The sequence below is a fragment of the Lepisma saccharinum genome, chromosome 26 (assembly GCF_977018435.1).
Source record: "Lepisma saccharinum chromosome 26, izLepSacc3.1, whole genome shotgun sequence".
NCBI classification, from domain to species: Eukaryota; Metazoa; Arthropoda; class Insecta; order Zygentoma; family Lepismatidae; genus Lepisma; species Lepisma saccharinum.
In genome coordinates this window covers 7,361,480-7,387,506 of record NC_139254.1, presented here as the reverse complement: position 1 = coordinate 7,387,506, position 26,027 = coordinate 7,361,480, and the positions used below count along the sequence as shown (strand labels likewise).

Below are 26,027 nucleotides of genomic sequence, written 5' to 3'. Positions count from 1 at the left end.
GCTGAGAATTTCGCCGTACTTGTGGTTTTTGTAATCGTAGATATAAACTATAGGTTGGAAACACTAACTGATGCCTATAAAAAACAAGTAACATGTGTCTTGTTTCCACTGCCATCTGCATTGTGGTGAGCGAACTAGCAAGCAAGCAGAACAGTATGGAATGCGCAGTTTCGTCTACACAGAAGACAAAGAAAGGTGCCGAATTTCAATACTACGTTGGAAATTGTCATTTCGTGGCAGGAAAGAATTATATTGGCATGTATAGTTTTTACACCCCTATCACGTGAATAACTCCACCTTTGGGCCTTGCGTTAGTTAAATTAAGAATTTCTCTTGTCTGTTTGGAGATGGTGTAAGTGTTGTGTGTATTGGTTGTACAGTCACGGACACTTCTGGCTTGTAACAACCCTATTGACTTTCAATGGGATCTCTACAACCCAGAAGCGTCCGAGACTGTACAACAAGTGTAACTACACGTGTTCTCTTTCTAAAATGGCGTCGTCATACCGTTAAAACAACTGCAAACTTATGTGGCTGTTAAAGGGCCTGAATTAATAAGATCTCACATTATCGAACATAATGCTTGAGATGATGCTTATGTACAGTCACAGGCAATAAGAATGGGGGTACCTAGAGCCTGAAATACTGCGTTACCTGCAGTGCATTATAGTTTTGTCTAGCTCCACAGCTATTAGTAACTAATCAATAGCAAGTTCTGCTATGCAATATACATAACGCATTGAAAGGATTTTAGGATGTAGGTGTTCCATTGAGAGCAACGGTATTGTTACAAGCCAGAATTGTTCGTGACTGTACGAGAAATATACAAAAAGTTTGATGCCAATTAGTTGAAAGATAATGTGGTTAGGCTTCTGGACATCTCCCTCGGCACGTCTGTACTGGACCGTGTCTCGCTTTAGACTGAGTGATGTGCTTGTGCTGCCATCTGCCACAGTTCAGTGTTGCCACTCCTTGGAGCAGGGTTGCCATACATCATTATTTGTAACTAAAGTGACAAGATGTTGTGCAACATTTGCTGGTGTAAACGGAAGTATTGTACCTACATTCTGGCACCTGATCTGTTTTTACTGCTACCGGGTCGCGAGTACCTGAAAGAGTTAAGGGTTAGTTGTTGAAGTAAGAGCAAATACCTTCCGTGTCTTCCTTGCGAACATATGTGGAACAGCTTGCAGTCTGTCTCCGTGTCGGCGTACAACCCACCAGCAACCCTCCCTTCGCAAGAGAAGTTGGTTTCCGGTAGAGGCGGCAACGTCGCAGGCGGTTCTGATGGCACTTCAACTGAGCTCCTCTGCGCTTCGGTGGTCGTAACCACGCTCTGTTGCACCCTCTGCCTGCCACGCGATCTTCCTCTACCCAGCTGCCTCTTCAGTCGCGGCAAAAACGGCTTCCCATTGGTCACCGTCACCCTAGGCTCGTTGGGTTGGCCGTAGGGGATTCTGGGTACGTCGTGGAAGAAGGGATCGATCGGATAGTCACCTGAGAAGTTGTCAAGGTACTCGTCATCCGGGTAGATCGGCGTTTGGGTAGTGGTAGTGCTGGAGCTACTCGTGGTAGACGAGCTGGTGGTGCTTGACAGTGGTCTACTGAACGATGTACGAGGTTGGTGGTTAAAGTAAGGGTGCTGGGAGAGACCCAGCTTGCCGACTAAACCGTGGAACCTTGTGACGGGATGGTTGTTGCCATACAGCTGATGGTTCTGGTAGTTTCCAAGGTTGCTATGGATACGGAGGTTGCCATGGTGAGTGACAGTGCTGCCAGGTTGTGTTCCGTACTTCTGCTGCTGTTGCTGCTGGTGGTTATTGTACGCGTTGTGGATGGACAGGAGCGTAACCGTTGGGGGGCTGGAGGGGTAGCGGATCTGGGGGCGGGGGGAGTAGGTAGGTTTTGGTGGGGGCGGGGGCGGAGGGGGTGGAGGGGGCGTTGTTGTCGTTGTGGTAGTGGTTGTTGTGGTGGTTGTTGTCGTTGGTGGATATTCCTCTACCTCCTCTTGTAAACTGAAACAAGAAACACATAAAACCTTTAGTTGAGGCCATTATGCACAAGGAACGAATCATGTTTTGACACTTCACTGAGTTTCAATTACAGTTAAGTAGTGAAAAGAGTATGTTTATTGTACATTACTACAAAAAGAAACTTAGAATTACCCTCCCACACTCTATGAAAGAACGGCAATAACTCAAAATAAACGCCAGTGTATGGTCCACTTTAGGATTCTTTCTTTGCTTAGCTACTCATGAAAGGGTACATCGGAGCAACCCAACTGGTGAAGGCTCGACTGTACCTTTCATCGACGTTCTTATTGTTTCAAGATCTTTCCGCGGCGCCCAAATTAGTGTGGTTGGATTGCATACCTTATGTGTCTTAAGTTAAGCAATAAACACATATTGCAAATTCAGAAATATTTTGAAAGTAAAATAGTACTGGTACCAGTTTCATAGATCGAAGACACATTAAAATCGCATATTTTGTGTTTCGCATGGTTCGTACTTACCAATTGTGTATTGCGGAACATAGTTCGAGGTGCCATTATGCTTTTTACACGAAAACAAACGCAATTTTTCACATTCTGAGTGCCTTTTTTTAAATTCCGTTCTTCGCTTCCGGAACACACAATATAGCGGGCACATCGTGACTCACGTAGTGGGTATGCAGTGTTTCAACCTTCTTCACCGAAAAATACCTACTATCGTGTTCGTCACCGGTGGAAATTATACATTATGCACGGGTAGCTGACGTATAGCCCGGGTAGCTGACGGATAGCCCCACGAACCATACACACGGATAGCCTCACAAACCATTCACGGATAGCCCCAGAAACCATTTCCGATAAGGTTACGTTAGGCAAGCATTGTAAAAAAAGGGGGGTTGAAACACTGACAGGAGCTTACGTCATCAAACGTACGCAGCATCCGGTTGTCGTAGGGCAAGCAAATGAAAGCAATGGGAATTGTGCGTCGGTCAGATATTTCTCTTGAAAAATACATGATTTCCAGGTCAAATATACTCCACGATGAAAGAAAATACATCGACGAACGTTGTAAACCTTGGAGAAACTAATTTCCGTAAGTAGTTTCTTGTGTAAAATTGAAGAAATGTGTCTCCGATGTATGAAACTGTTACCAAAAGTACTAAATAGCACATATTTGGAACAATCATGTCATTGATTGAATTTGATGCGATGGTTTCATTCTAAAAGCTTGTGCAGACTGACAAGTGACTGTCATTTCAGTGAAAATATTGGAACATTTCGCGCATCCCTCAGCCACCTACCTTTCTCATATTATTCTTAGTTTAGCCCAGTAAGCAGTTAACGCCATCTGTTGTCTACTTTTGTTTCTCCCGAAGTGAAAGTGCTCCATCTACCATGGTAAGCTAGGCAATTTAAATTCGGTCCAAGTTGCGTATTGTTTCATTGAGAAAATGTTCCTGGACCTTATTTAAATTGATTCGGAAAGAATGGTTCATGGACCGAATTTAAATTGATCTGCTAGAAAGGTTCCTGGACTGTATTTAAATAATTTATAGATAAAAAGGTTCCTTACGGTCCAGAACCCATTTACGCTTACTGATTTCCTCTCCTGGACTGGAACTGAATTTATTTAAAATTCCTGGACCTTTAACAACCCTGTCCAAGACCGCTTGATTGCCATGGCAACAGTCGTTGTCACTGTACTATCTGGAAGTCGTAAACTCCCTGTCTTTATGGTTCGATGTAATAAAAAGAAACAACTATATTTTATTTTTAAATTTGGGAATTATGTAGTCAACTGTGCTTGGTGCAACCCAAATCTTTGATGTCACTTTTACGAGCCTTCTCCATACTTGTGAATTAATTCACCTTGTAATCAAGATGTGTCGGGGTTCCTGTCATGCCAGGGACACAAAGTAGAGCATATTCCAGTTTAAGCAGTGGCTCCAATCACTATTAGCCTATGTGTAGATAAAGTTGACTTCGTAACTTTAACATGTTTCAGAATAATAATGCACTATCTTTCCACCTAAGTCAACTACAACGTACGAGTATCATTGGCTGAAATACAACAATAGGTGTAAAATTATTGAATTTAGTGATTTTTAGAATCAAGCAGACTGCAACACTGACGTAGCCTACCTTTAACCCTGAGAATCAATGATTTAAAAGTTTAAAAGGAACAAGAGGTATAAAATTAACATGATATTAGTGATTTTTCGAATCAAGCAGATTGCAACACTGACGTAGCCTGCCTGTAATCCTGAGTAGCACGGATTGAAAACCAACAATAGATGTAAAATTATTGATTTTAGTGATTTTCCGAATCAAGCAGATTGCAACACTGACGTAGCCTGCCCGTAATCCTGAGTAGCACGGATTGAAAACCAACAATAGGTGTAAAACTATTGAATTTAGTGATTTTTCGAATCAAGCAGATTGCAACACTGACGTAGCCTACCTTTAACCCTGAGAATAAATGATTTAAAAGTTTAAAAGGAACAAGAGGTATAAAATTAACATGATATTAGTGATTTTTCGAATCAAGCAGATTGCAACACTGACATAGCCTGCCTGTAATCCTGAGTAGCACTGATTGGAAAGCAAGAAGAAGTGTAAAATTATTGATTTTATAGTGATTTTTCGAATCAAGCAGATTGCAACACTGACATAGCCTGCCTGTAATCCTGAGTAGCACGGATTGAAAACCAACAATAGGTGTAAAATTATTGATTTTAGTGATTTTCCGAATCAAGCAGATTGCAACACTGACGTAGCCTATAACCCTTCAAATAATATAATATTCAACATTTATATATTTTTCCAAAATATTTGTAAAAATTATACACCTTAAGTGCACCATATTTAATCCATTAGATGAAGAAAAGAAAGTGTTCAAGGGTATTATTGAATGGGTGGGGGGAGATAAATATCCAACTCTTACATATTAGGCCTTATTTGACATGTGGGTTCTGGGGGGGGGGGGTCTCAATTAAACGTTGGGGGGGATAGTATCCAATTATAGGTCTTAGATTATGGAGGGTATTTTAGTTAGAGGGGATTGAGTATTATATTGAGGGGGGTATCAATTCTTGTGTATTACTATTGGCTTGGCAATATCCACCTTCAATATCAACAGTAAGTCTAAAATTGGCATGGACATTTTTGTGGTAGGATTGAGTATTACATTTAAAGGGGGAGATAGGAAGCTCTTGATAAAGTGTTAAATCTTAGATTGTCAAGGGATTTCTGTAGTGAAGAGAGAGTTTGAACATTAAATTTTGGAGACTGTATTTCGTATTTAGCGATATGGTATTCACACGTTTTCGACCCCGAACGTGCCAAAACAGAAGCTGGAAAAGACTAAATATCTCGAGATCCTAAGAAAGTATTGACACCTCCTTAAATTAATATTCTTGAAAGCCTGCAAAGAAATGGATGCAAAAATGCTCTTGCTCGCTTCGCTGTTGCGTGTCTGGCGCTTTGCCGAAGTGAATGTGAAGTTTTATACTATAGCTGCATTACAAGACATAAGCGATATTCTCGATGTTAATTAATAACATCACTTCTTAAGACATAATGCTTTGGTTAGTATACTGCTTAATTTAAAGCAGGTGCATCATTTGGAACAAAAATATATAGAGTCCGCATTTCTAACTTCGTGTCTCAGGAAAATTTTACTTTAACAAGTTACATTTGAACTGAAGATGAAATCCACTTAATTATTGTTATGAGTTACTAAAATATATTTACCCCAAGAAAACGTGGGCGGGGAAGAGGGGATGAGTTCCTTGAAAGTGAAACCGTATTATGTTATTGCCCTGAGCTTAAGAATTTCGCTAGGGTTCTGTAATGTCTCGCGATAGAGAATCGGTCATACGGCTGGAGCATGTTATTTGATTTGCCAAGGTTGAATTTTAAGTTGAGGAGTTAAATACTCAAATTGTGAGTTTTATAAATCCACTCACATACACTATTAATATGCATATTTACATAATCTAATTTACTACATTTAACCAATCAATGTGCTAGCTTTAAGTTGTTTTTTTTTCGAACGATTTTAGGGGCGGTCTTGAGTGATGGGCACCCCTGTTTAGGGAGGAGGGGCAGATCAAGTGTGTTCAGTAAAGCTGAGAGAAAAGTTACTTTCGGTAGACACTCTGCCGTAATTAAATACTCTGTGGAGATTACGATGTGGTTTGAGAGCACGAATGATATGATTTTTGGGTGGGGGTAGACACATGATATGATTTGGGGGGATTGCGCCATTGACCTTGGGGGGATGGGCACCCCTGAGCAACAATAGGTGTACAATTATTGATTTCGGTGATTTTTCGAATCAAGCGGATTGCAACACTTACGTAGCCTACCTGTATTAACATGATATTAGTGATTTTTCGAACTAAGCAGATTGCAACACTACCTACCTGTAACCCTGAGCACCGTAGAGTTCCAGATTCAGGTCGTAAAACCTCTCCGTCTTGCTACAGTCCACCTCGTCAACCCTTTCGCAGACCCTCGTCTCCTGGTCGAACACTGTCCCGTTCAGGCAGAGGAACTTGATGTCTGTTATTTCACCTGTAAAAATTGGAAAGATAAGTGTTTCCAACTCCGGACACAAAAATCAAATTTCGGATAAATTTGAAACTACAATTGCTCATGCATAAACTTTTAAAATACACACACACACACACACACAATTTATATATAAGTATAGGATGGTTAGAAAATTAGATTTGTAATGGAGGTTTAGCAAATTCTGCAAGTACGAACTAAATACAAACTAAAACGGAACAGTTTTTGTATTTGTGTTGTATTTTATTTATTATTTTTACGTCGCCTTTCTGGATAATAGCGACGATGATTAATTAGGATTCAATGAAAAGGACGAAAGGGAAAAATCAGAAAAGATTTTGTGCACATGCCGGGACTGGCGTACGAAGGGGGGGGAAGCTGTTGTGGGCTACAGCCCCTATCAAAAATGTTGAGAAAATGAAAATTTTGAAATGAAAGTAGTAAAAGAACTCGGGAAAACCAAACCCCTTAAAATGACCACGACATTTGTCTTTGAACAACTTTTAAAACGAAATATTTTATATTATATCCCCCCCCCCCCTTGAACACAGTCTTGTTGAGACGATATAAATGTCTGTCCTGGGCTTGGAAACCTCGACTCATCGTATATTTAAACTTCCAACATTTCAAACAGTTCAGTTTATCGCCGCTAGATGGCAGAGGTTGAGTCTTCACAGCAGTGACGCCACGCGGAAAGTTTGGGAAGCTCGTTCTCCCTACATGTAACTAAGTCATTTGTAGAAGGTAAAGTGCAAAAGGAAAAGTTGGCGCATTTTGCAATTTTTGTGATCATAACATCATAATTGTTATATTTTACTTACGTCCCGTAAGTAATTTCTTTAAGACAACAATACATTCAAAGATGGCTGCTAGAATCTGAGAATTTTCCTCTTTCAAAGCATTTTCTAATACTTTCAAGTCGACTTTTATTCACAGTAAGGCTAATCGGGACTGGACCTACAGTTTAAAGTGGGATCCGAACTACTATGTGCCTCAACCGGGTATCGAACCCGGAACCACTTGATTATAGGGCAACAACGTTACCGCTTCGCCATTGGGAAGGCCATTTTCCATGAAGATAGTTAATACACAATATTATGCACTAATAGTTACTATTTGTTTTTCAAAAATGGCTACCAAAAGAGAGGAACAGATTTTGGGAGGTCCTTACACCCCTACTAACCCCTTTAGCGATGATTAACTTTTATAGTTTAATCAATATTATTAAAAGGTAACATCATCTAACTTCTTATTTAAAATATTTAACAAATCTAATATATTAAACATTAAAATTAATTGCGTAACTATTGATGTCAGTTATAAGAATAAAGTCATGCAAACAAACACACCTGGTCACTGGTTCGATACCCGGTGCAGGCACATAATAGTTCCGCTCCCACTTTAAGCTGTAGGTCCAGTCCCGATTAGCTTTTCTGTGCATAAAAGTGGATTTCAACAAGCAAACTCGCAGATATGACAAATGAGAAAGGACCTACTTGTCAACAGTCACGTGGATTTGTTTACATTAAGTTCGTTCTTGCAGTGGATGGAGCGAATAGCTTTGTCTCTATCTTCTCTCTGCGACTCTGTTGATTTATGCTCTTGCCGTCACTACTCTCTCTTTCTCTCTCTCTCTCTCTCTCTCTCTCTCTCTCTCTCTCTCTCTCATACTTTCTTTCTCTCTCTATCTTTCTCACTCTCTCATTCTCTCTCCCCCTTTGTCACTCTCTCTCTACCATTCTCTCTCTCTCTTTTACATTCTCTCTTTCACTCTCTATACTTCCCAATCTCTCATTCTCTCTCCCACTTTCTCTCCCACTTTTTAATTCTCTATTTTTAATTCTCTCTTTCTTTCTCTATCCTTCACATTCTCTCATTCTCTCTTTCTCTCTCTATCTTTCACATTCTCTCTCGCTCATTCTCTCTCTATATATCATTCACATTCTCTCATTCTCTCTCGCTCATTCTCTCTTTCTCTCTCTATCCTTCACATTCTCTCTTTCTCTCTCTATCCTTCACATTCTCTCTTTCTCTCTCTATCATTCACATTCTCTCTTTCTCTATCCTTCACATTCTCTCATTCTCTCTCGCTCATTCGCTCTTTCTCTCTCTCTCTCTATCCTTTCCATTCTCTCATTCTCCCCCCTTTCTCTTCTGGTTTTGCCCTGCTTTTCTGTCACCTTTGGCTAAATCTCACAACCAGGACGAGATGATTAAAACAATAAAGGAATACTCACAAAGCAATACTCGTGAGACAGGACTCGAACCCAGAACGTGAATAGACCGTTCAATGCTGTCGGTCGAAGCGAGCACACACACACACCATAGGCGCCGATTCCTTCAGATATTTGGGGAGGCCCAAATCTAAGCAAAGCGTGAAGACCGATTTCTTTCCGTTTTCTGCGGGGAGGGGGGTTGAGGGGGTGAGAAAGTATTAAAAAGAAAGAATGCGAACTAAAGACCTAACTAATCTACACACTTGAGTTAACCTTTCATTCTTTGTAATTACAATTACTAGCTCTTTAACAATAATATACTTATCAAGGTACAGGTTGTTTCAATAAAAAGATAACTGAATGTATCAAAAACACACATTTTTCAGTTACCATTTTATTGAAACACCTTCTACATCGAACTTTATGAGCTGGACAAAGAACATCTCTACATTGTGATTACATAATTATGAAACATAATATTTTATCTGCAACTTTTGATTGAGGATTTTATTTTTATATAGTGTTTATATACTGTACTTTCCCCCACAATCCTTTATGGGAGTTTAATATCTTCGCACACGCTCACACATATACACCCAAAAATATTTTTTAGCGTTGGTTATGCATTGTATGAGTGACACTAGCCATCTTACTGCAGTATGAAGTAGCACACATATGTTTACAGGCATAACGTATCAGTAATAAATTTACTAATCCTGATTAAACGAAACAGTAGCATTTTCCAAAATATTTTCAACTTGTACTCGACTTTTTCGAAAGGAAACAACATTCAATGAAATATTTCATTGTCCCCTTAGTATTAATATTATCCAGTTTCTCATGTACTGGACACAGTGACACAAAGTTAAGACGCTCTTGGATCATCGGACTTTGTAAAAAGTGCAAAGAACAAACTACTTTCAGCCTCACAAGAAAAATATAGCGTAAAAACAAGCACACTAGTATTTCTGCTTTTCTTAAATAATACTAGCAGTGAGTATTTGGTACAGTAGAATAGGCAAGACAAGAAACTCCTCGCTGCCTCACGCCCAAGCCATACGTAGGGGAGGGACGTACGGAAACAGGGTTGGCAGTGCATACGGGCCAAACTGTCTACGCAGAACGAGAACACAAGAAAAGTAAACAACAAATTGAAGTTCATCAAAAAAATAGGTTTTTTACAGTAAGAAAAATACACAAAAAGTGAGCTGCTAAGATAGTGAATTAAGGTAGAGCATACTTGCACTCAGTGGCGGCGATTGGATCCCAAAACCGGGGGGGGGGGGGGCAAGGTGCTAAAACTAGGGGGACAAAGACAGTATTTTTCCCTTTGTAGATAAGATTTAGCATAGTGCGGGGCCAAAAGTGGCGAAAACTGGGGGGTACAGCCTGTGGGGTTCAAGTCCAGGGGGCAGTACAAAACTGAAAGGCTGAATAGGTAGAAGCGACAAGAACTATCGATTATTGAAATTCCTTAAATTTGTAATAATAGCAAAATAAATCAACATGTCAAGTCCTCTTACTTGCTTTTCCATGCAAAAAGGTAGAATGAACGCTTTCTGGCGTTTAAATAACTTCCTTTTTCAGTACTGCATTTTAACCCATACAAGTCTAAACTCAAGTCAAATTTTTACTCAGATAAAAGTTAGAGATTGGTTAGTTCAATTGAACTTTCCAGCCTAACTATTGCCTATTTTTTGGGGAGCAGGAAAAGGTTTATAGTATCCTTGCCTTGACTCATCTCACTCAACAGGTCGGTAGGTGCAGGAGCCTGCCCCGAGTTGATACCTTCCTGGAGATGAGGGCTGCTCAAAAGGTTTATTGTATATTTTTACTCAGGTGTGTCTATATACAGAGCATTCCCTGACATTCGCTACAAGACTCCGCGGCAAGCGGCCCGGCATCAGCGCTTTCCTTTCCCGGCGAACGGGGTCCGCGACAGTCGGTAGAGTCGGCTATTAAAATTACAGTTTTCATATTGTGTATTAACCTTGACTACAGAAGGTGTTGAAAATAATGTCCCTCTGCTGCAACACATTCCTGGCATCTCCGAAGGAAATTGGCATTTACATGTGCAAGTTCGTCTACTGTAATTCAACCGTTTGCCGCCGAGTCTCGTAGCGAATGTCAGAGTATGCTCTGTATTAAAGTTTAAAACTGTTATTAATACAGAGCATGTAATTAATGGAAGTAACTATGATGATAATGTCGACAGGGCCAAAAACAAAAACCTAGGGGCGTAAAATTTTATGAATCCCCTCCTGAATAGTTGCCCTAACTGTGCCCCATTGGTACTGATCGGAACATGGAATATCTATAGCATATGGCTTACAGACTTTTTCGGAACTAAATGAGGATAATATCATAATAAATTAAAAACATGTTATCTTTCGTTATTCATTTTAGCGTCCTAGTTCCATAATAGTTCAATTTATAAATGTTCCACCAAATTGTTATCTTTTTGGTATTTTCACTTTAGTTCTCTGATAGGGACAGAATTCTGCCACTTGAATGCCGTTTGTAGGCGCGAAACCTGCTCCTTGTAGTTCTATATCCCCATCACAGGCACGTACTGTATACAGGACTATATTTCGGGATGGATCCGAGCCAAGTGTTTTATATGTGATAATAATGACAAAATTAAAGTTCACAATTAATAGGTTGATGAGATATAATAAACCAATTAAGTTTTATGTAAGTGTTTGTAAACTACTTACATTTTTTGATTTCTTCTTGAAATAGTCAAAGAGTATTGAGTGTTACATATTTTCTTTCTCCGTTCTCCTCTCTCAACTCTGAGCTCAGCAACATCCACCCACCTCCACCACAATTCACTGCCATATACTGAACAAAGGCGATCAATTCATTTTCTCATTCCTTTCTTTTGTGTCTTTCGAAAGCAAGCGATAGCCAAAACCTTCCAAATTTTGGCGCCTCAGAAGTTCATAAGTGAAGTAATCGATACATCGACAGACGCCGTCAATGGAAGTTAAAAAATTAGCTTAGAATTTTCGCCACCCATGCGCCACCACGAGTATAAAGCCAGCGCAGCGAGGCCGGGAGCTCAGTTGGCTCCCTGATGTCAACTGCCGAACATCCAGGGTAAACCGGCCTCCCAGCCAGAAGCCTAGCAGCCATCCCACAAGAAAGAAGAGTCTTTTGTCTCTTTCGAATGCAACTGATAGCCAAAACATATCAAGTTTTGGCGCCTCACAAGTTCATAAGGTGAGGTAACCGATACAATAACAGACGCCGACAAATAGAAGTCAAAAGTAGCTTACATTCGTGTGGAAAACAGAGGCCCCTACTATTTTTCGATGGACTGACTCTTTCAAGAACACGAGGACTACACCATGCTTCTTCCTCTATTCTCGCATAATCATAATCTACCATGCGTTTTCCTTCATTAACTGCGTATTTGGAAAAATAAATACTGAGAAAGAGAAAAACGCCCATTTCAGAACAGAATCCTGAGTAATTTCCACAGAGCCCTCAAGTAATTAATTTATGAAAATTCCATCACGTAAATAATATTTTGTTACAAAATGAAATCGTGTTGAAAGTTATACATTGGGCTCCTTATAGGGGTGCTCAACGGAGAACTGGGGGGGGGGGGGGCTGGCCCACCTGTTGCGGCGCCCTTGACACACACACACTATATATCTTGTCACAGTGGCATCCATATTACAAGGAATACGAACCTCAGCTAATAAACATCAGGATGAAATGATCACATCGGAAAATCTTTTCACAAAAGAGACCTCACAAACTTATATGATACGCGGTATAATTTTCTTTTAATTCCGCGGCGCCCTTTCGCCATGTTGTTTACATAGATTACATCATCTACGTGTATAAAATAGTCTACATGTAGAATGTAGACTATCGTTGTTTACGCGTAGACGCACATCACTGCCCTGTACCCCTCCCGCTAAATCCGCCAGTGCTAATGATCGACCATTTGAAACTCTGGCATGAGGGCAGTGGCGCTAGTGTCCATATTTTCCGAGATTTCAGAAAGCTTGGCGCTACTCTATATCAATATTATGAAGTGAAAGAAATGCCTTACCTTTCTGGCCGATGGTGCAGACGTGGAACATTTGGCATCCCGTTTCCACGTCTGCGTAGTACCCTCCTATCACCTTCCCATCGCACGAGAAATTCGTGTCTGGCAAATTGTCAAAGTCCAGATACTGCAAGAGAAAGTTCAACACGTTATTCATCTATTTGTTTCATTTACTTATTTAACAAATAATTGCAAATAAGTTCTGTCAGTTTACACTGGAATGCACTTAAAATCAGGGAAAATAACAAAGTTATATGAAGAAAAGGAACTTGCAACAACCTTCTAGAAGTTAGAAGTCCAGCGCAGATAATTCTGCCGTGCAATGCGCGACAGAACTAAAGAAGCAGTGTTGCTAATGGAGCAGATAGAAAAATCGCTGCGGTCCGCCGATGCACAGCTGTTACGTACAACAATAAAATTAGAGAATTCAGGTCTATCTAACGTTGAGTTTTAAACGTCATGCATTATACCAGGACTAGGATTAATATGTACTAACAAGTGGCTTTGTATGTAGCTACATACATATGGACTAAAAATTCGCAAAATATGAACTAACACATAAGTACAATTACCAAAAATTCTGCAAAGAAGACTTCTTCATACGATTCCTTATTTGAGTGATTTCAAACAAAATAAAAAAAATATATACGTATATATTATTTTTCATTGCATTAATGCACTGGTGGCGTTCTAACTTTTCACTCCCAAAACCCGTATACACTGGTATGGAACTGCAACGGCAGATAATAACATGCCAACGTGTTAAACCGCTACAATTGCACCATAACACTCCTCCTCAAACAGTATTATTATTTCCTCTCTGAGATCTGCGACAGTCGGTTGCCTTTGTTGTACATTTACAAAGGATGCCGGCTTCGACAACAATAACAAGTACATATACTGCCACTAGATGATAAGCTGCGCGGCTTTTTCTTTTGTTATGAACCAGGGCCGGCGCTAGTCATTTTGCCTCCCTGGGAGGTGGCAGTAGATGCCGCTCTATTTCGACCCCCCCCCTCCCCCGGTCATTACGCAGCAACGGAAAATTGAAAATCAATATATTCCTAACTAAAACATCAAATATAAAATAAATAATGAGACTTCTTATGCTATTTCAATACTATTCAGCGCAAAAGAATATCTCGCTCGATCACAGTTTTCAATAGGCTTATTTTTTCTTCTCTTCAAATTTTGCCGCTCGGTTCGCCATCCCCTTCCGCCGGCCCTGCTATGAACTTGGTCACCCATCAAAGCATGGCAATTTTAACACAGAAAACAATATGTATCGCATTAAGCAGCAAAAATGACAGCCTCCTCTATGCAATTTCTACAAGAACACCTGCCGGAGCCAGAGTTGAATTGCTTAGAATTTCCCGAGCTTGGCTATGCAAGGTTTTTGATTTCAACTTCGACAGAACTGGAGGCATTATGGAATTTAACGTTCATTAGCAAGCACACACTTTTACATACACACACACAATACACGCACACAACGTCAAACCGGTCAAATACTTAGTATAAAATAAAAATATGGTGCTTCCAATCCAACAAAACTCACCGCCACTTTACCTGCTTTCCCCTTCCGTGACAGAAATAGTGCTTCATTATTACAGTTGGCAACACTAGTTACTAGCTAGCCAATGAACATGCACTGCATAAAAGAAGCAACGACTACGCCGTGCTATATTGCCACATTGCCGTCCCTGCTGACCGGTGGGAACCGCGAGCTGGAGCGCTGTTCAATTGTTTTCAATGAAGTTTGCGCGAGTGTGTCCAGGAATGGAATGACAATATGGCAACAATAGCGAAGGTTTTCGAGCAGGGTAGAACACGTGATGCTAAGAGAGAGGGAGACGAAACGAAAATTCGTTTCTACGCAACGGCAAATTTACGTGTGTGGCACTCTACACTTAATTTTAAAAAATGTGTAAGTGGATTTAGTTTAACAAACTGTCACAAGATGGCAGCTCAAACAGAAATTCTTTTAAATTACTTGAAATTGATTGAAGTATGAGTAAAATTACACTAGAGCTACATTTCAATATTGTATCGTAATACAATAAAATAGGAAGAGGCTAATTAATACATCTAAGTGATTCAGACACTACGTTATGTTTGCGTATATTGTATGACCCATATATTTTTGTGTATTTTCATATAACATTCTCTTCATGTCCCAAGAGGAATGTACGAAGTATAGTAATAAAAATGAATTCTGTATTGGCTCGAATATACACGAATATAAGCCGAGAAAAGAAAATACCGGTAACCATCTACCGGCAGATTCAGGGAAATATAATTAGGTAGGTACATCTTTTATTTTATCATAAATACAGTACATACAAAATACAGTATCATTATTGAAAAATTAAGGTTACAATTGTGTGCTATACCTACTTCAAAGGTAGCTTTCTGTTAACTACCGGCACAGTACTTATTAGGCAACCAAATTTGCCTAATCACCGCCATCACTATTGTCACTACTGACATCACTTCCGGTACTCATTCCATCACTTCCGGTATTTATTCCATCACTCTCACTGCTTTCCTCCCACAATACGTCGTGATTTGACGAAATGTCATAATTTCTTTAAGGTCGCGAATATAAGGCGCATCCTAATTTTTCACAATTGAAATTTGAATAAAATGTGCGGCTTATATTCGGGCCAATACGGTAATTCGAATGGTCTAAACATTGTGAAAAACATAATTGAGGAGTTGCAAAAGCAAAGATGGCCGATATTGTAAGGATCTGCACCAGCAATGATCCCAGTTATGCACTTTAAATACCTAAAATGTGCATGAAAATATGCACTAAAACGGTGCACAATATGCAAATAATTATGAACTTAAGGAACACACCTTGCCTTCTTTCAAATTCTTTCCTTCAGTTACTCTAAAAGCACTACATATAAACATATATTTGTTCTCATACTAATCCAATGCTCCGTAGACATAATGTAGATGAATGGCCAAGAAATTAGTGTTGGTCGTTTTAAATCTTAATTCGAATTGTCTTAATCGTTCCAAATTCCAACAGTGAACTATAAGAAGTCAGCGAACTTTTAGAAAGCAAGCAATTACACGAGAATGATTATTAAAAGTTACGATAAATGAACACACAATCTTATTTCTGGTGAAATTCTAACCCATTTTGATGTCACATGGCCACATTTCCATTTTAGAAAATAACGTAGACTCCAAGATGGCCGCCGTCTTGATATCATGGTGTAGACGGTTTTCCCCCTCTCCTGCATCATGTTTAGGAGCATTTTATTAGTTTTTGTCGGCCTGGCTTTTCTTAGGGGTGGTTCCACACTTTTGGTACACCCTGTATATTCATAATGGTGGGGGGGAAACACCAAACGTGTGGTAAAAAAACTAAATAATTTCTAGTTAAAAAACATGTATAAAGTATAGCAGCAATTCCAGTTGCTCTGAAAGTAGCATCTGTCTCTGTGTTCTTAATAAGATTTCTTATTAGAAGAAATAAATATTTTCTATCCTAAATATTGGGAGCATCTGCTTCTATTGTAGAAATAAATGATCTTAGAATTTTGTTTTCTGACGACTACTTCTTAACTTGTATAAATCTAATTAAAGCGAGTAATTATTTTTGGTTGTTCTTACAGTTCCCATTCCTTTTTCTATTACATTTTTTTATCTTTTTTCACATTTCCATCAGCATCTGCCAATTTTCTGTTCGAAATTTATTCTAATTTTCTTCGATTTGTCCCTTCAACAACATGTAGAAATTTTACTTCATGGTATTTTTTTCCACTACGAAGTGGATGTAAACAAAAGCACGTGTTCTAGAGAAAGCCAGTGCAGCCCTATTGGTGGATTCTGGCAGTAGTCCCTCCGCAGACCTTTTGCACCCTGATAGATAGTCCATTCAATGCCGTCTTGAAACTAGAGTAATAGAGCATTGTATGCTGTTCAAAGCATTTACTAGCCTTATCCTTGCTTATGAATTCATAATCATTCTTTACTAAAGCACCTACGGTGACATTCACTCATTCAAATTAACGAAATTCCCGCTACTTGTCCGTCACTCTGTGTTGTGCAGTGTTGCAAATTCGCAATATTAAATCAAGTCTATAATCTTGAAGCACCGGACTAGACAGAATCAGCAAACATGATTACTTTCAACTTCATGCGTTTTATCTAGAATGGTAAAACCAACACACTGCAAAAGATTGTAGCGAAACCTTTGAGAAAGCCAAAGTGCTTGGTGCAAATACAACCAGTGATGCTTAAAATCGTACGGAATGTTACTTTAGCATTTATTAAATGATCCACCTACGCTTCCTTTCCTTTACTTCCCACATAAAACATGCTCAGATTTCAGGAACCTGAATTCCCCCAGCTTGTCAAAGAAAAATGCCAGATGCATACACTGGCAACTGCTTCCAAGAAGGAATTTGTAGAGGCGGGGACACAAGCTTTTGGCGTTACAGATGGGCAAACTGTGCCATTCAGTGTTGCTACCCGACCTTTATAGAAACATCGTTACAATTCGGTAATATTCCAAAGATGTTATCGTATCTAATTGCTATATAGCCAACTTCGCAACTACAAAGTTTTATTAATGTTCCAACACGGGTGTACGTAATAAGCACTTCACATTTCTTGTATCTAATTCATAAGGGAAAAAATAACATAGTTGGAGACACTACTTCTCGTGGTCAAGAATCTTCCGAAACCCTGTTACCCTCAAGCACACGGCTATTTATAGCTTTCCTCCCCTCGACCCTGCAAAACCTGCCCTCCTCTCCGTTGCCGTGTGGTGGTTCTCGAGATTTTGCGTAGTGTTTATAGGTTGTAAATATCATTGAATGTTGATGTGGCTTCAACTGCAAGTGTTACAAAACATCTACATATGAAACTTTGAACAAGTGGCGATACCAAAATTGCGGTGGATCCTGAGTATTGTGTTGAATCGTTAACTTCTGAACAGGTGTCCTAAAAACAAGCATTTATGCGGCCCGCAAGGAAATTCAGCCGAACAAAAACGCGGATGGCACATTTTAGCCGATTTTGGACTTGCTGCCGTTAGCAGGAAAGTGGATGTTCTTTTTCTTCATGGATATGAGTTTGTCTACGCCGGTTAAATTATTGCATGTTTCATTTGGTTTATTTTACTTCGCATTTCTTTCACACTTGGTTAATCGCGAGGATGAGTGATGATATGGTGACATTGATGAAATGACACTCACAAAGAACATCAATGCCCAGGCCAAGATTCAAACTCGGGACTCCTGGCGTCGTAGCGCACAGTGATAACCACTCCGCTACAACGGCCAGCTGTGTGGATTCTTCTTACATGGTATATTACCATTGACGAGAACTGACATCGTTGGTAAGTGTTTACCTCTATTTTATTATATTTTCTTCATCTCTCGTATTTACAACAGTGTTCATTTTAAAAACTAATATTTGCACATTTTTAAAAGTCACTCTAGTTTCGAAACGTTGTGGAAAATACTGACACTGAAGCTAACACGTGCGCTGGGAGGGAGGGGCAAGTGCTGGCGAATAGAAAGTGGGCACCGCGCGCATTAATACAAATTTCGGTAACTTATTGGCCACACCTACTTCGTTTTAAAGCTGGAAACAGAATAGTCAAGAGCTCGAAACACGGTACCCGACGTCTGGAGTCAGTGTCAGGAGTCAGTGCCAGGAGTCAGTCGGAGATCCATACTCCGGGTGTTGCATTCGAACAAGTGGCACCCCTACAAAAACCAAATGCAGCAGGACCCACTGAGTGGCCAGCCAGTTCCCCAGACCTTACGAATTTTATCTTTGGGGCCATCTTAAAGCCATGGTTTATCAAGACAACATCCGACATCTTCCAGCAAGAGTGTGACTCTGTGTATCCTGTAGTCTTGTTACATATTCACGAGGACTGGAGGAAAAGTCTTGCATTTTGTGTGGCATAGAATGAGCAACGCATAGAGCACATCTTATTGGACGCCAAATGTGAACTTCAACTGTCGAGATATCCTCACCAAATAAAGTTAAGGGAAAAATAACTGCATATTCTTGTTTCTAAGAACACGCACGTCTGAAATGATGTGCCACATGACCCCCTTCCTATTTGAAAATCTGGAGGTAATTCCAAAATGGCGGCTTTCAAGATGGCCGCCATGGTGCATTCTGGCCTCATCTGGTGTGCCCCACCCCAGTTACCCATACGAAGTTTCATCGTCCTCCGTGAAGCCGTTTTCAAATTAGAAACTAATTACTGAAGATGCTTTTTTTAAGTTACGAATCGCCATGAGATTAAAAGAAAAACATGGCTCTGAGACAATATTATTTTATTTCTAGATTTTGATGTAACTCTTAGAAATATATAGAGTTTACTCTCTGGTATTTGTACAATTTTGTATCTAAAGTCGCTTTTCTGCCACTTTTGGTTAATCGCGACGCTGAGGATGGGTGATGCTTTGACGAAAGGACACCCAGGCCGGTATTCGAACCCGGGTATATGTTGGTGTAAGAACCCTTTGTCTTGTTTTTATTTATGTAACGTCGCGTCTTAATCCCCACAAAGAAATGAATATCGCGTTCGACACTGTAAACCATGATATTCTCTTGCAAAAATTAGCATTTTGTAACTTCTCCTCTTCCCTCGTAGATTTAATGTGCTCGTATCTCAAAAACAGAAAACAATACGTAAATTATCAAGGTTGCTGCTCCCATGAATTTGTAGCTGGCTCAGGCGTACCTCAAGGTTCTAATCTTGGTCCCTTGTTGTATTTAATATTAATTAATGACCTACCAAAACAGCTTAGAAATTCCGAGAAACTCTTATTCGCTGACGATTTAAAATTCTATAGGAGCATCCACAATGAAGACGATTCCATTAAATTACAAGAGGATATCGAAAATCTCAACGCATGGTGTAAAGCAAATAAAGTTAATCTAAACCATAAGAAATGCAGGACCGTAACATTTACCCGATTGAAATCCCCAATACACTATAACTACGAAATAGCACACACACAAATAGACAGGGCAAACTCAATAACAGATCTTGGTGTAGTGTTCGATGATAAATTATCGTTTCAGTCACATATCACAAAGACTGTTAATGACGCGCATAGAAAACTGGGGTTCATTATGAGAACTGCAAAAGAATTCAATGAAAAAAAAGCGTTGTTATCATTATTTAACCTATATGTTAGGCCCAAATTAGAATACGCATCTATAGTGTGGAGTCCACAAACCAGTAAACAAATAGATCTTATTGAAAAAGTTCAAAATAAGTTCACTCGCTATATAGTTTTTAGGATAGATGGTGCATATCCAAAGATGACACCTTATAACGAATTGCTAATTAAATTACACATTACCTCCCTTGCAAACAGAAGAACCATACATCAGCTCCTTTTTCTTTTCAAACTTCTTAACGACAAATTGGATTCTTCCTCTCTGCTTTCAAAAATAGCTTTCTATGTCCCCCATCCAAAGTTGCGATCAAGAAAGCAACTCTTTGCAATTTCCCGCACCCGTACAAAATCCGCAGAAATGGCTCCCCTGCGAAGAATGTGTAGCTTGTATAATGAATGGTTAGAGAAGGGCATACACTTGGACATATATGCTAAATTTTCTGAGTATAAACGCTATTTAATGGACAACATTCTTGCTTAATTTTTTAATTTTTATTATTTTTTTTATTATTATTATTATTATTTTTACCTTCTTTATGTGTATATATAAACCCATACATATATGAATGTAATTGTGTAAGGTTTGATTCATTTTTTATCCACGGTAATGTTTAAGGACGATATATATAACCCCTATATGTATTTTTTCTTTTTTTTATATCTGAAATGTGTATAAATATTATTTTGATGTGTATAAATCCTATGTAAGACATTTACTGTGCACTGTAAAAGGGCAGATGCCTGTTGTGCGCAGGATAATAATAAATAAATAAATAAATAAATAAAAATAAATAAATCGATTATTCTCAGCATTTCCAACCGACTGAGCGAGTCCAGTTAGCGAGCCTAGCAACACTGTAGAGCGTCAGCAAGACGGTTACCGATAGGTGGCTGGGTTGAGATGACGTCAGCGGCTCATTTGTTGATTGGTAGCTTGGAGAGTTATGACTCGTTCTCAAGTTGCAATGCAGAACAGCCAGCCAAAGATGCTGCGAAAATGCTCTCATTTAAGGGAAGAAGATACAGTTACGCACCAATTGTGCATTTATTTCAATATCGCCCGAATGGGCACTGCTACTAAAGAAAACCCCTGGGTGTATCCAAGAGTATGAATTTCTCCCCATATTGCAAGTGGAAGCGTTTTTTATATTGATCATTCAGCTTGACACGATGTTTGAAAAGTATGATGAATAAGAATTTTCGGAATTCCATGTATGCCTTCTGGGGACTAAACATCAACATCAAGTTACGGCTAATCAAATTAAAGTTTCGACTTTTCTGCTGGTGAAATGCATCTTCAAACTGCCCTCTTCCCGTTGACATATTTTTGTATTCCATCCGAAGTTTTATATTCCCAAGAGAACGAATCAAATCATACTCCCATATGATCAATGCTTTTCTCCTTGCCTCTTGGCAGTGTTGCCAAACCTGATGCGCGTAAAATAACTAAATTTCACCTAAAATGGAGTTAAAACTGACTTTCAAGGAGCTAGATTTACGTAGGCTGGATAAAGTGCCTTCTAGGGTAATGTTAGTTGTGAAAAGGGGCACTGCTATTATCGTTAACTCTAAATTGATGACAATTTCTTCTTAGTCTTCAACATCTAGATCCGGCGGCATCGCCCATCTCAATAATCCACCGATGGTCGTATAAAATAGAAAATAAAGAATTCCCTGTTAACAATAATATGTCAATTTCACGTTAAACATTGCATTATGAAGAAGTAGCTGGGGAGATAAGAGGAAGTGAGGCGACGCAGCCAATATAACAAGTGCAAAATGTATAATTATGACAAACGTTGGTGTATGTGGACCGGAACCAGTGATGGCATCATAGTGGGGCACGGGGGTGGACGTCCCAGTTCACAGCTGAACGAGTGCACGAAAGAGCCAGATCTGGCTTCAAGAGAGCTAAGTTGGCAACACTGCCACGGACGGAAGAGCTTGGGAAGAGTCCCCTGGAGACTGTATAGCATGCTCTTAAAACACAATACTGCGATCAATTACGTATTTAGGAGATCCTTGGAGTCAGGGCCACCAACTTTTGTCATAATTATACCAATTACCAAAATTAAATAATGAAAATATACTTGTTTAGCATTTGTTGTGCAATCGTGAAGGTTATTCTTGCCGAACTTACTGGAAGGCAAGGATTCTATTGGGATCATACAGCTTTCAACACTGGCGTACGCATGGGGGGACCTGATGGGGCTACAACCCCTTCCGAAATTTTGAGAAAATCAAAATTTTCAAATGAAACCAGTAAATATCTCGGGAAAACCATAGTGGTATATGAAAACTTTCTTAAGATGACCCCCATTTAGCATTTTTGTTTTTGATTAATTATTAAAACTAAGACTAAAAATGGTAATTACAATTGTGTGTCCCGTCCCCTCCTAAAACAGCTATTTAATATCCACCTTTTGAATTCCAGCCTTCCTCCGAATAGAAATCCTGTACGCCAGTAGCTTTCAATGACACTACAACAAAGATACACCCTACTTAACTAAAAGAATATGCATAAAATTTTGAGCAAGAACTTCACGTTTCGTCAACTGGATCTAGCACCCTTTTTGTTATTCAGTAAATATTCTATTCCTTATCTTTTGATATTGATTTCTTTTTTTTTATACAAATGTTTTCGACCCTAACTACATGTACGCAACACGAGCTGTTATATCTCTATTCTTCTACAGTCCTTTACCTATCATGTAATTATAACAGTACAATAGTAATTAATTTGTACATTATGAATAGCCCTATAAAATAAAGGGTAAATTTCTCGTATCGGACAAACGGCCGAAATTTACTAGTTCATTTAATTTGAATATTCGTACTTACGTATTCTGCATTGAGAAACATTGCTGAAGGTGGCATTTCGCTTATTTCACGGAAATAAGCTTTATTTCCGACATATCGAGTAAGTTTTCTTCGTTTCTTTTTGCCTTCGGTAACACGCGATATGGCGGTCATAGTTTCACTACCGTACTCGGCAGGCAGTGTTTCCATTCCACTGCACACAAAAATACCTATGTAGCCCCACAAACCATTGACGCATAGCCCCACGAACCATTCATACATAACCGCACGAACCATTTCCGGTAAGGTTAGGTTAGGTAGGGTCACGTATAGGTTACAATAGTTAAAAATTGGTTTCTAAAAGAAATATGCGTAGCCCCCACACACCATTCTCGCATAGCCCCATGAACCATTGACACATAGCCCCACGAACCATTGACACATAGCCCAACAAACCATTTGCGAAAACGTACCTTCTTCAGTTACAGAAACACGTGTTTGGCAACACTGACCGGGATTACATCATCACACACAGGCTACATCTACCTGGAAGTAAATGGATGCAAGAGCTTTCGTGCCACATTTATATCGAAAAATAGATGATTTACCGGCAAAATTCAATGAACGATGCGAGAAAACACTTCCCCGAACTTCCACAAGTATAAAGAAACTGCATTCGGTAAGTAATTTCTCCTGTAAATTTCAAGAAATCTGTTTGTCCGATACGAGAAATTTAATTAATTTGTACATTATGAATAGCCCTATAAAATAAAGTATTAATTGAAACATTTTATATTAATTTCTGAGACACTTCGTTCGGCCCGCCCCCACCAGAAATATATTCTTTGATACGTGCCTGGCTGTGATGAATAGTTGCGTATATTTAATGTTCTTGTGTGTTCTGATTCCTTGGCTTCTTACTCTGTTTTTCTTCATCATCAATTAATCAGGGAAGGTATATAAAGGTAGGATTTTTAGTTAACTCATGCCAAAATTACAGTGGGTACTGAAAGCGGCATGTATACAAACATACATTTGCACACACATATGTGTAGATATGTGTGTTTTTACACGCAGCCGCTTTAGTAACCACTCCAGCCACCGAGATTCAGCCCTCTCCCCCTCATAACCAACTTTACTATTTATTGTCAATTTGCATTCCATATAACGAAGCAAGCAATCCCACCCAATATAGTAGTGTTAGAGTCTGTCAACAGATGTCAGTCTGAATAGCTGGAATCGCAAATTGTGTAAATTCTATTTTTAGGAAGGCTTGGAAGGAAATACAACTACTCGATTTTTTTTTTTAAAAGCTGTGACAAAAATTCTTCTTGAGGAACATCGTACAGATTTATATTTTGCAAAAAAGGTTTCCTAATTTTAATTCACAAAGGTGATTTATTTCGATTACAGTATTTCAAGCATATCCAACATGGAATAATATTCCGAACACATATTGCGAGATCTTGGCCTGTTTCCTCTTCGGGAGAAGTTTTGTAACCATTATCAACAGCCACCAGTCGTCTTCACGCCCTATTCTGGCCGGCGTTCCGCAAGGTGCAGTGCTTTCCCTTCTTCTGTTTGCACTCTATGCAGCTGACATCCCAACACCTGAAACAGGCATACTGGCCACGTATGCCGATGATACGGCAGTATTTGTCTGGGACAAACGTCTCGAAAACTGCGAAGACAAACTGAAGAAGTGCACCACCCGTTTTGAGAAATGGGCCACAAAATGGAAGATCAGGATAAATCCGGAGAAGAGCTTTGTTACGGTCTTCGGGTTGGGCCCAGTACCAGAAGGAGCTCGAGTCACCCTCTTCAGACGCCGAGTGCCTCATCGTGACCAAGTTAAATATCTGGGCGTCCTCCTGGACCGACGACTGAAGTTTGGACCTCACACAGCGCGCACGCATGCGTCTTGGCTACCTATCTCCACCGCTACGTGCGCAAACCCTTCCTTTTGCCACACGCCTCCATGTGTTCACATCGATAGTTCACCCTATTCTACTCTATGCCAGTCCGGTATGGAGCCAAATGGCACAAACCCATCACAAAAAGATCCAGATTGTGCAGAATAGAGCGCCACGCATGATTGGGTCCTTCTCCATGGACACCCGTATCTCCCAGATTCACGATGATCTCCAATACCCAATGATTGAGGAGACGTTCCAAATCACCAAACAACGCATATGGGCAAAGGTTCAAGCCCACCCAAACCAACTGATAAACACCATCGGGAAGTGTCGTATGTGTGAGCGCTTATTATGTAAATAGTCTGTATGGTTTATAAGACCTTTGAAATTGTGGATATGTGGATAAAAACAGATTATGTTTTGTCTTTTATAAATGGAGTTCATTATAGTTTGTTGAATGGAATTTTGTGATCAATTAAATAATGTTGAATTATGCGTGCATATCATTTATAATCTATTCGACACCTTGAGTGCGATCTGCGTGTGTTCCAAATACACAAAAGGAAGCTCCGTCCCCGACGACGTAAGGCACCTCTACCACGACCATGACAAAGTGAATCACACTTAGATCCTAGGGAAACTAAGTAATCTACTCATATGGTTTTAACAAATGTATTATATGTGCACCTGCGCTTATATTCAAATTTCATGAAACTATCATGACAATCCTTGTATATCTTCTATGTATTGTTTGTAGTTAGTTGTAGGTATATGTTGTACCGTTGGGTACATACCCATGACAGTAGCAGGGAACAAACTATACTAATGTAATTGTAATTATCAATGTTCCTGTACACATTTACTATGTAAACAACCCACATCCCAGTTCAATAAACAATATGCTGGACATGAAAAGTCCTGACTTCGAAAAAAAAAGGAATATTCATATTTAATTGGGTTCGACATCTTTCTCATTTGGATTGATTTAGTTTATTTTACTTTGCTTTTTATGCCACTTTTGGCTAATTTGCGAAGATGGGGATGAGTGATGATATGATGAAATTGACGAATAGACACTCACAAACATCCATGTCCAGGCCAGGATTCGAACCCTGAACCCCTGGCGTTGTAGCGCGATGTGCTAACCACTCCGCCGGCCAGGTTCGACGTTCTTGTTTGCCTTTAAATTGATTTACAGAAGGTGGAAGAAACGACCCCTTGACAATGCATCTATAACATTATTAAAGTAAGTTTTCAACCAGAAACATAATATCTTTTCAGTTCGTCTTG

General features: G+C 39.5%; 1 protein-coding gene across 1 annotated transcript in view; it reads right to left on the bottom strand.

Moving 5' to 3' along the window:
* The window catches only part of LOC145979449 (uncharacterized), a 215,684-nt gene that overhangs the window by 13,764 nt on the left and 175,893 nt on the right, over positions 1-26,027 (bottom strand). The window contains exons 4-6 of the mRNA XM_083112352.1: positions 12,851-12,974; positions 6,418-6,568; positions 1,152-2,015 (exon numbers count right to left, since the gene is read on the bottom strand). Coding sequence (XP_082968478.1) covers positions 1,152-2,015; positions 6,418-6,568; positions 12,851-12,974 — 1,139 coding nt within the window. The remainder of the gene's footprint in view (positions 1-1,151; positions 2,016-6,417; positions 6,569-12,850; positions 12,975-26,027) is intronic.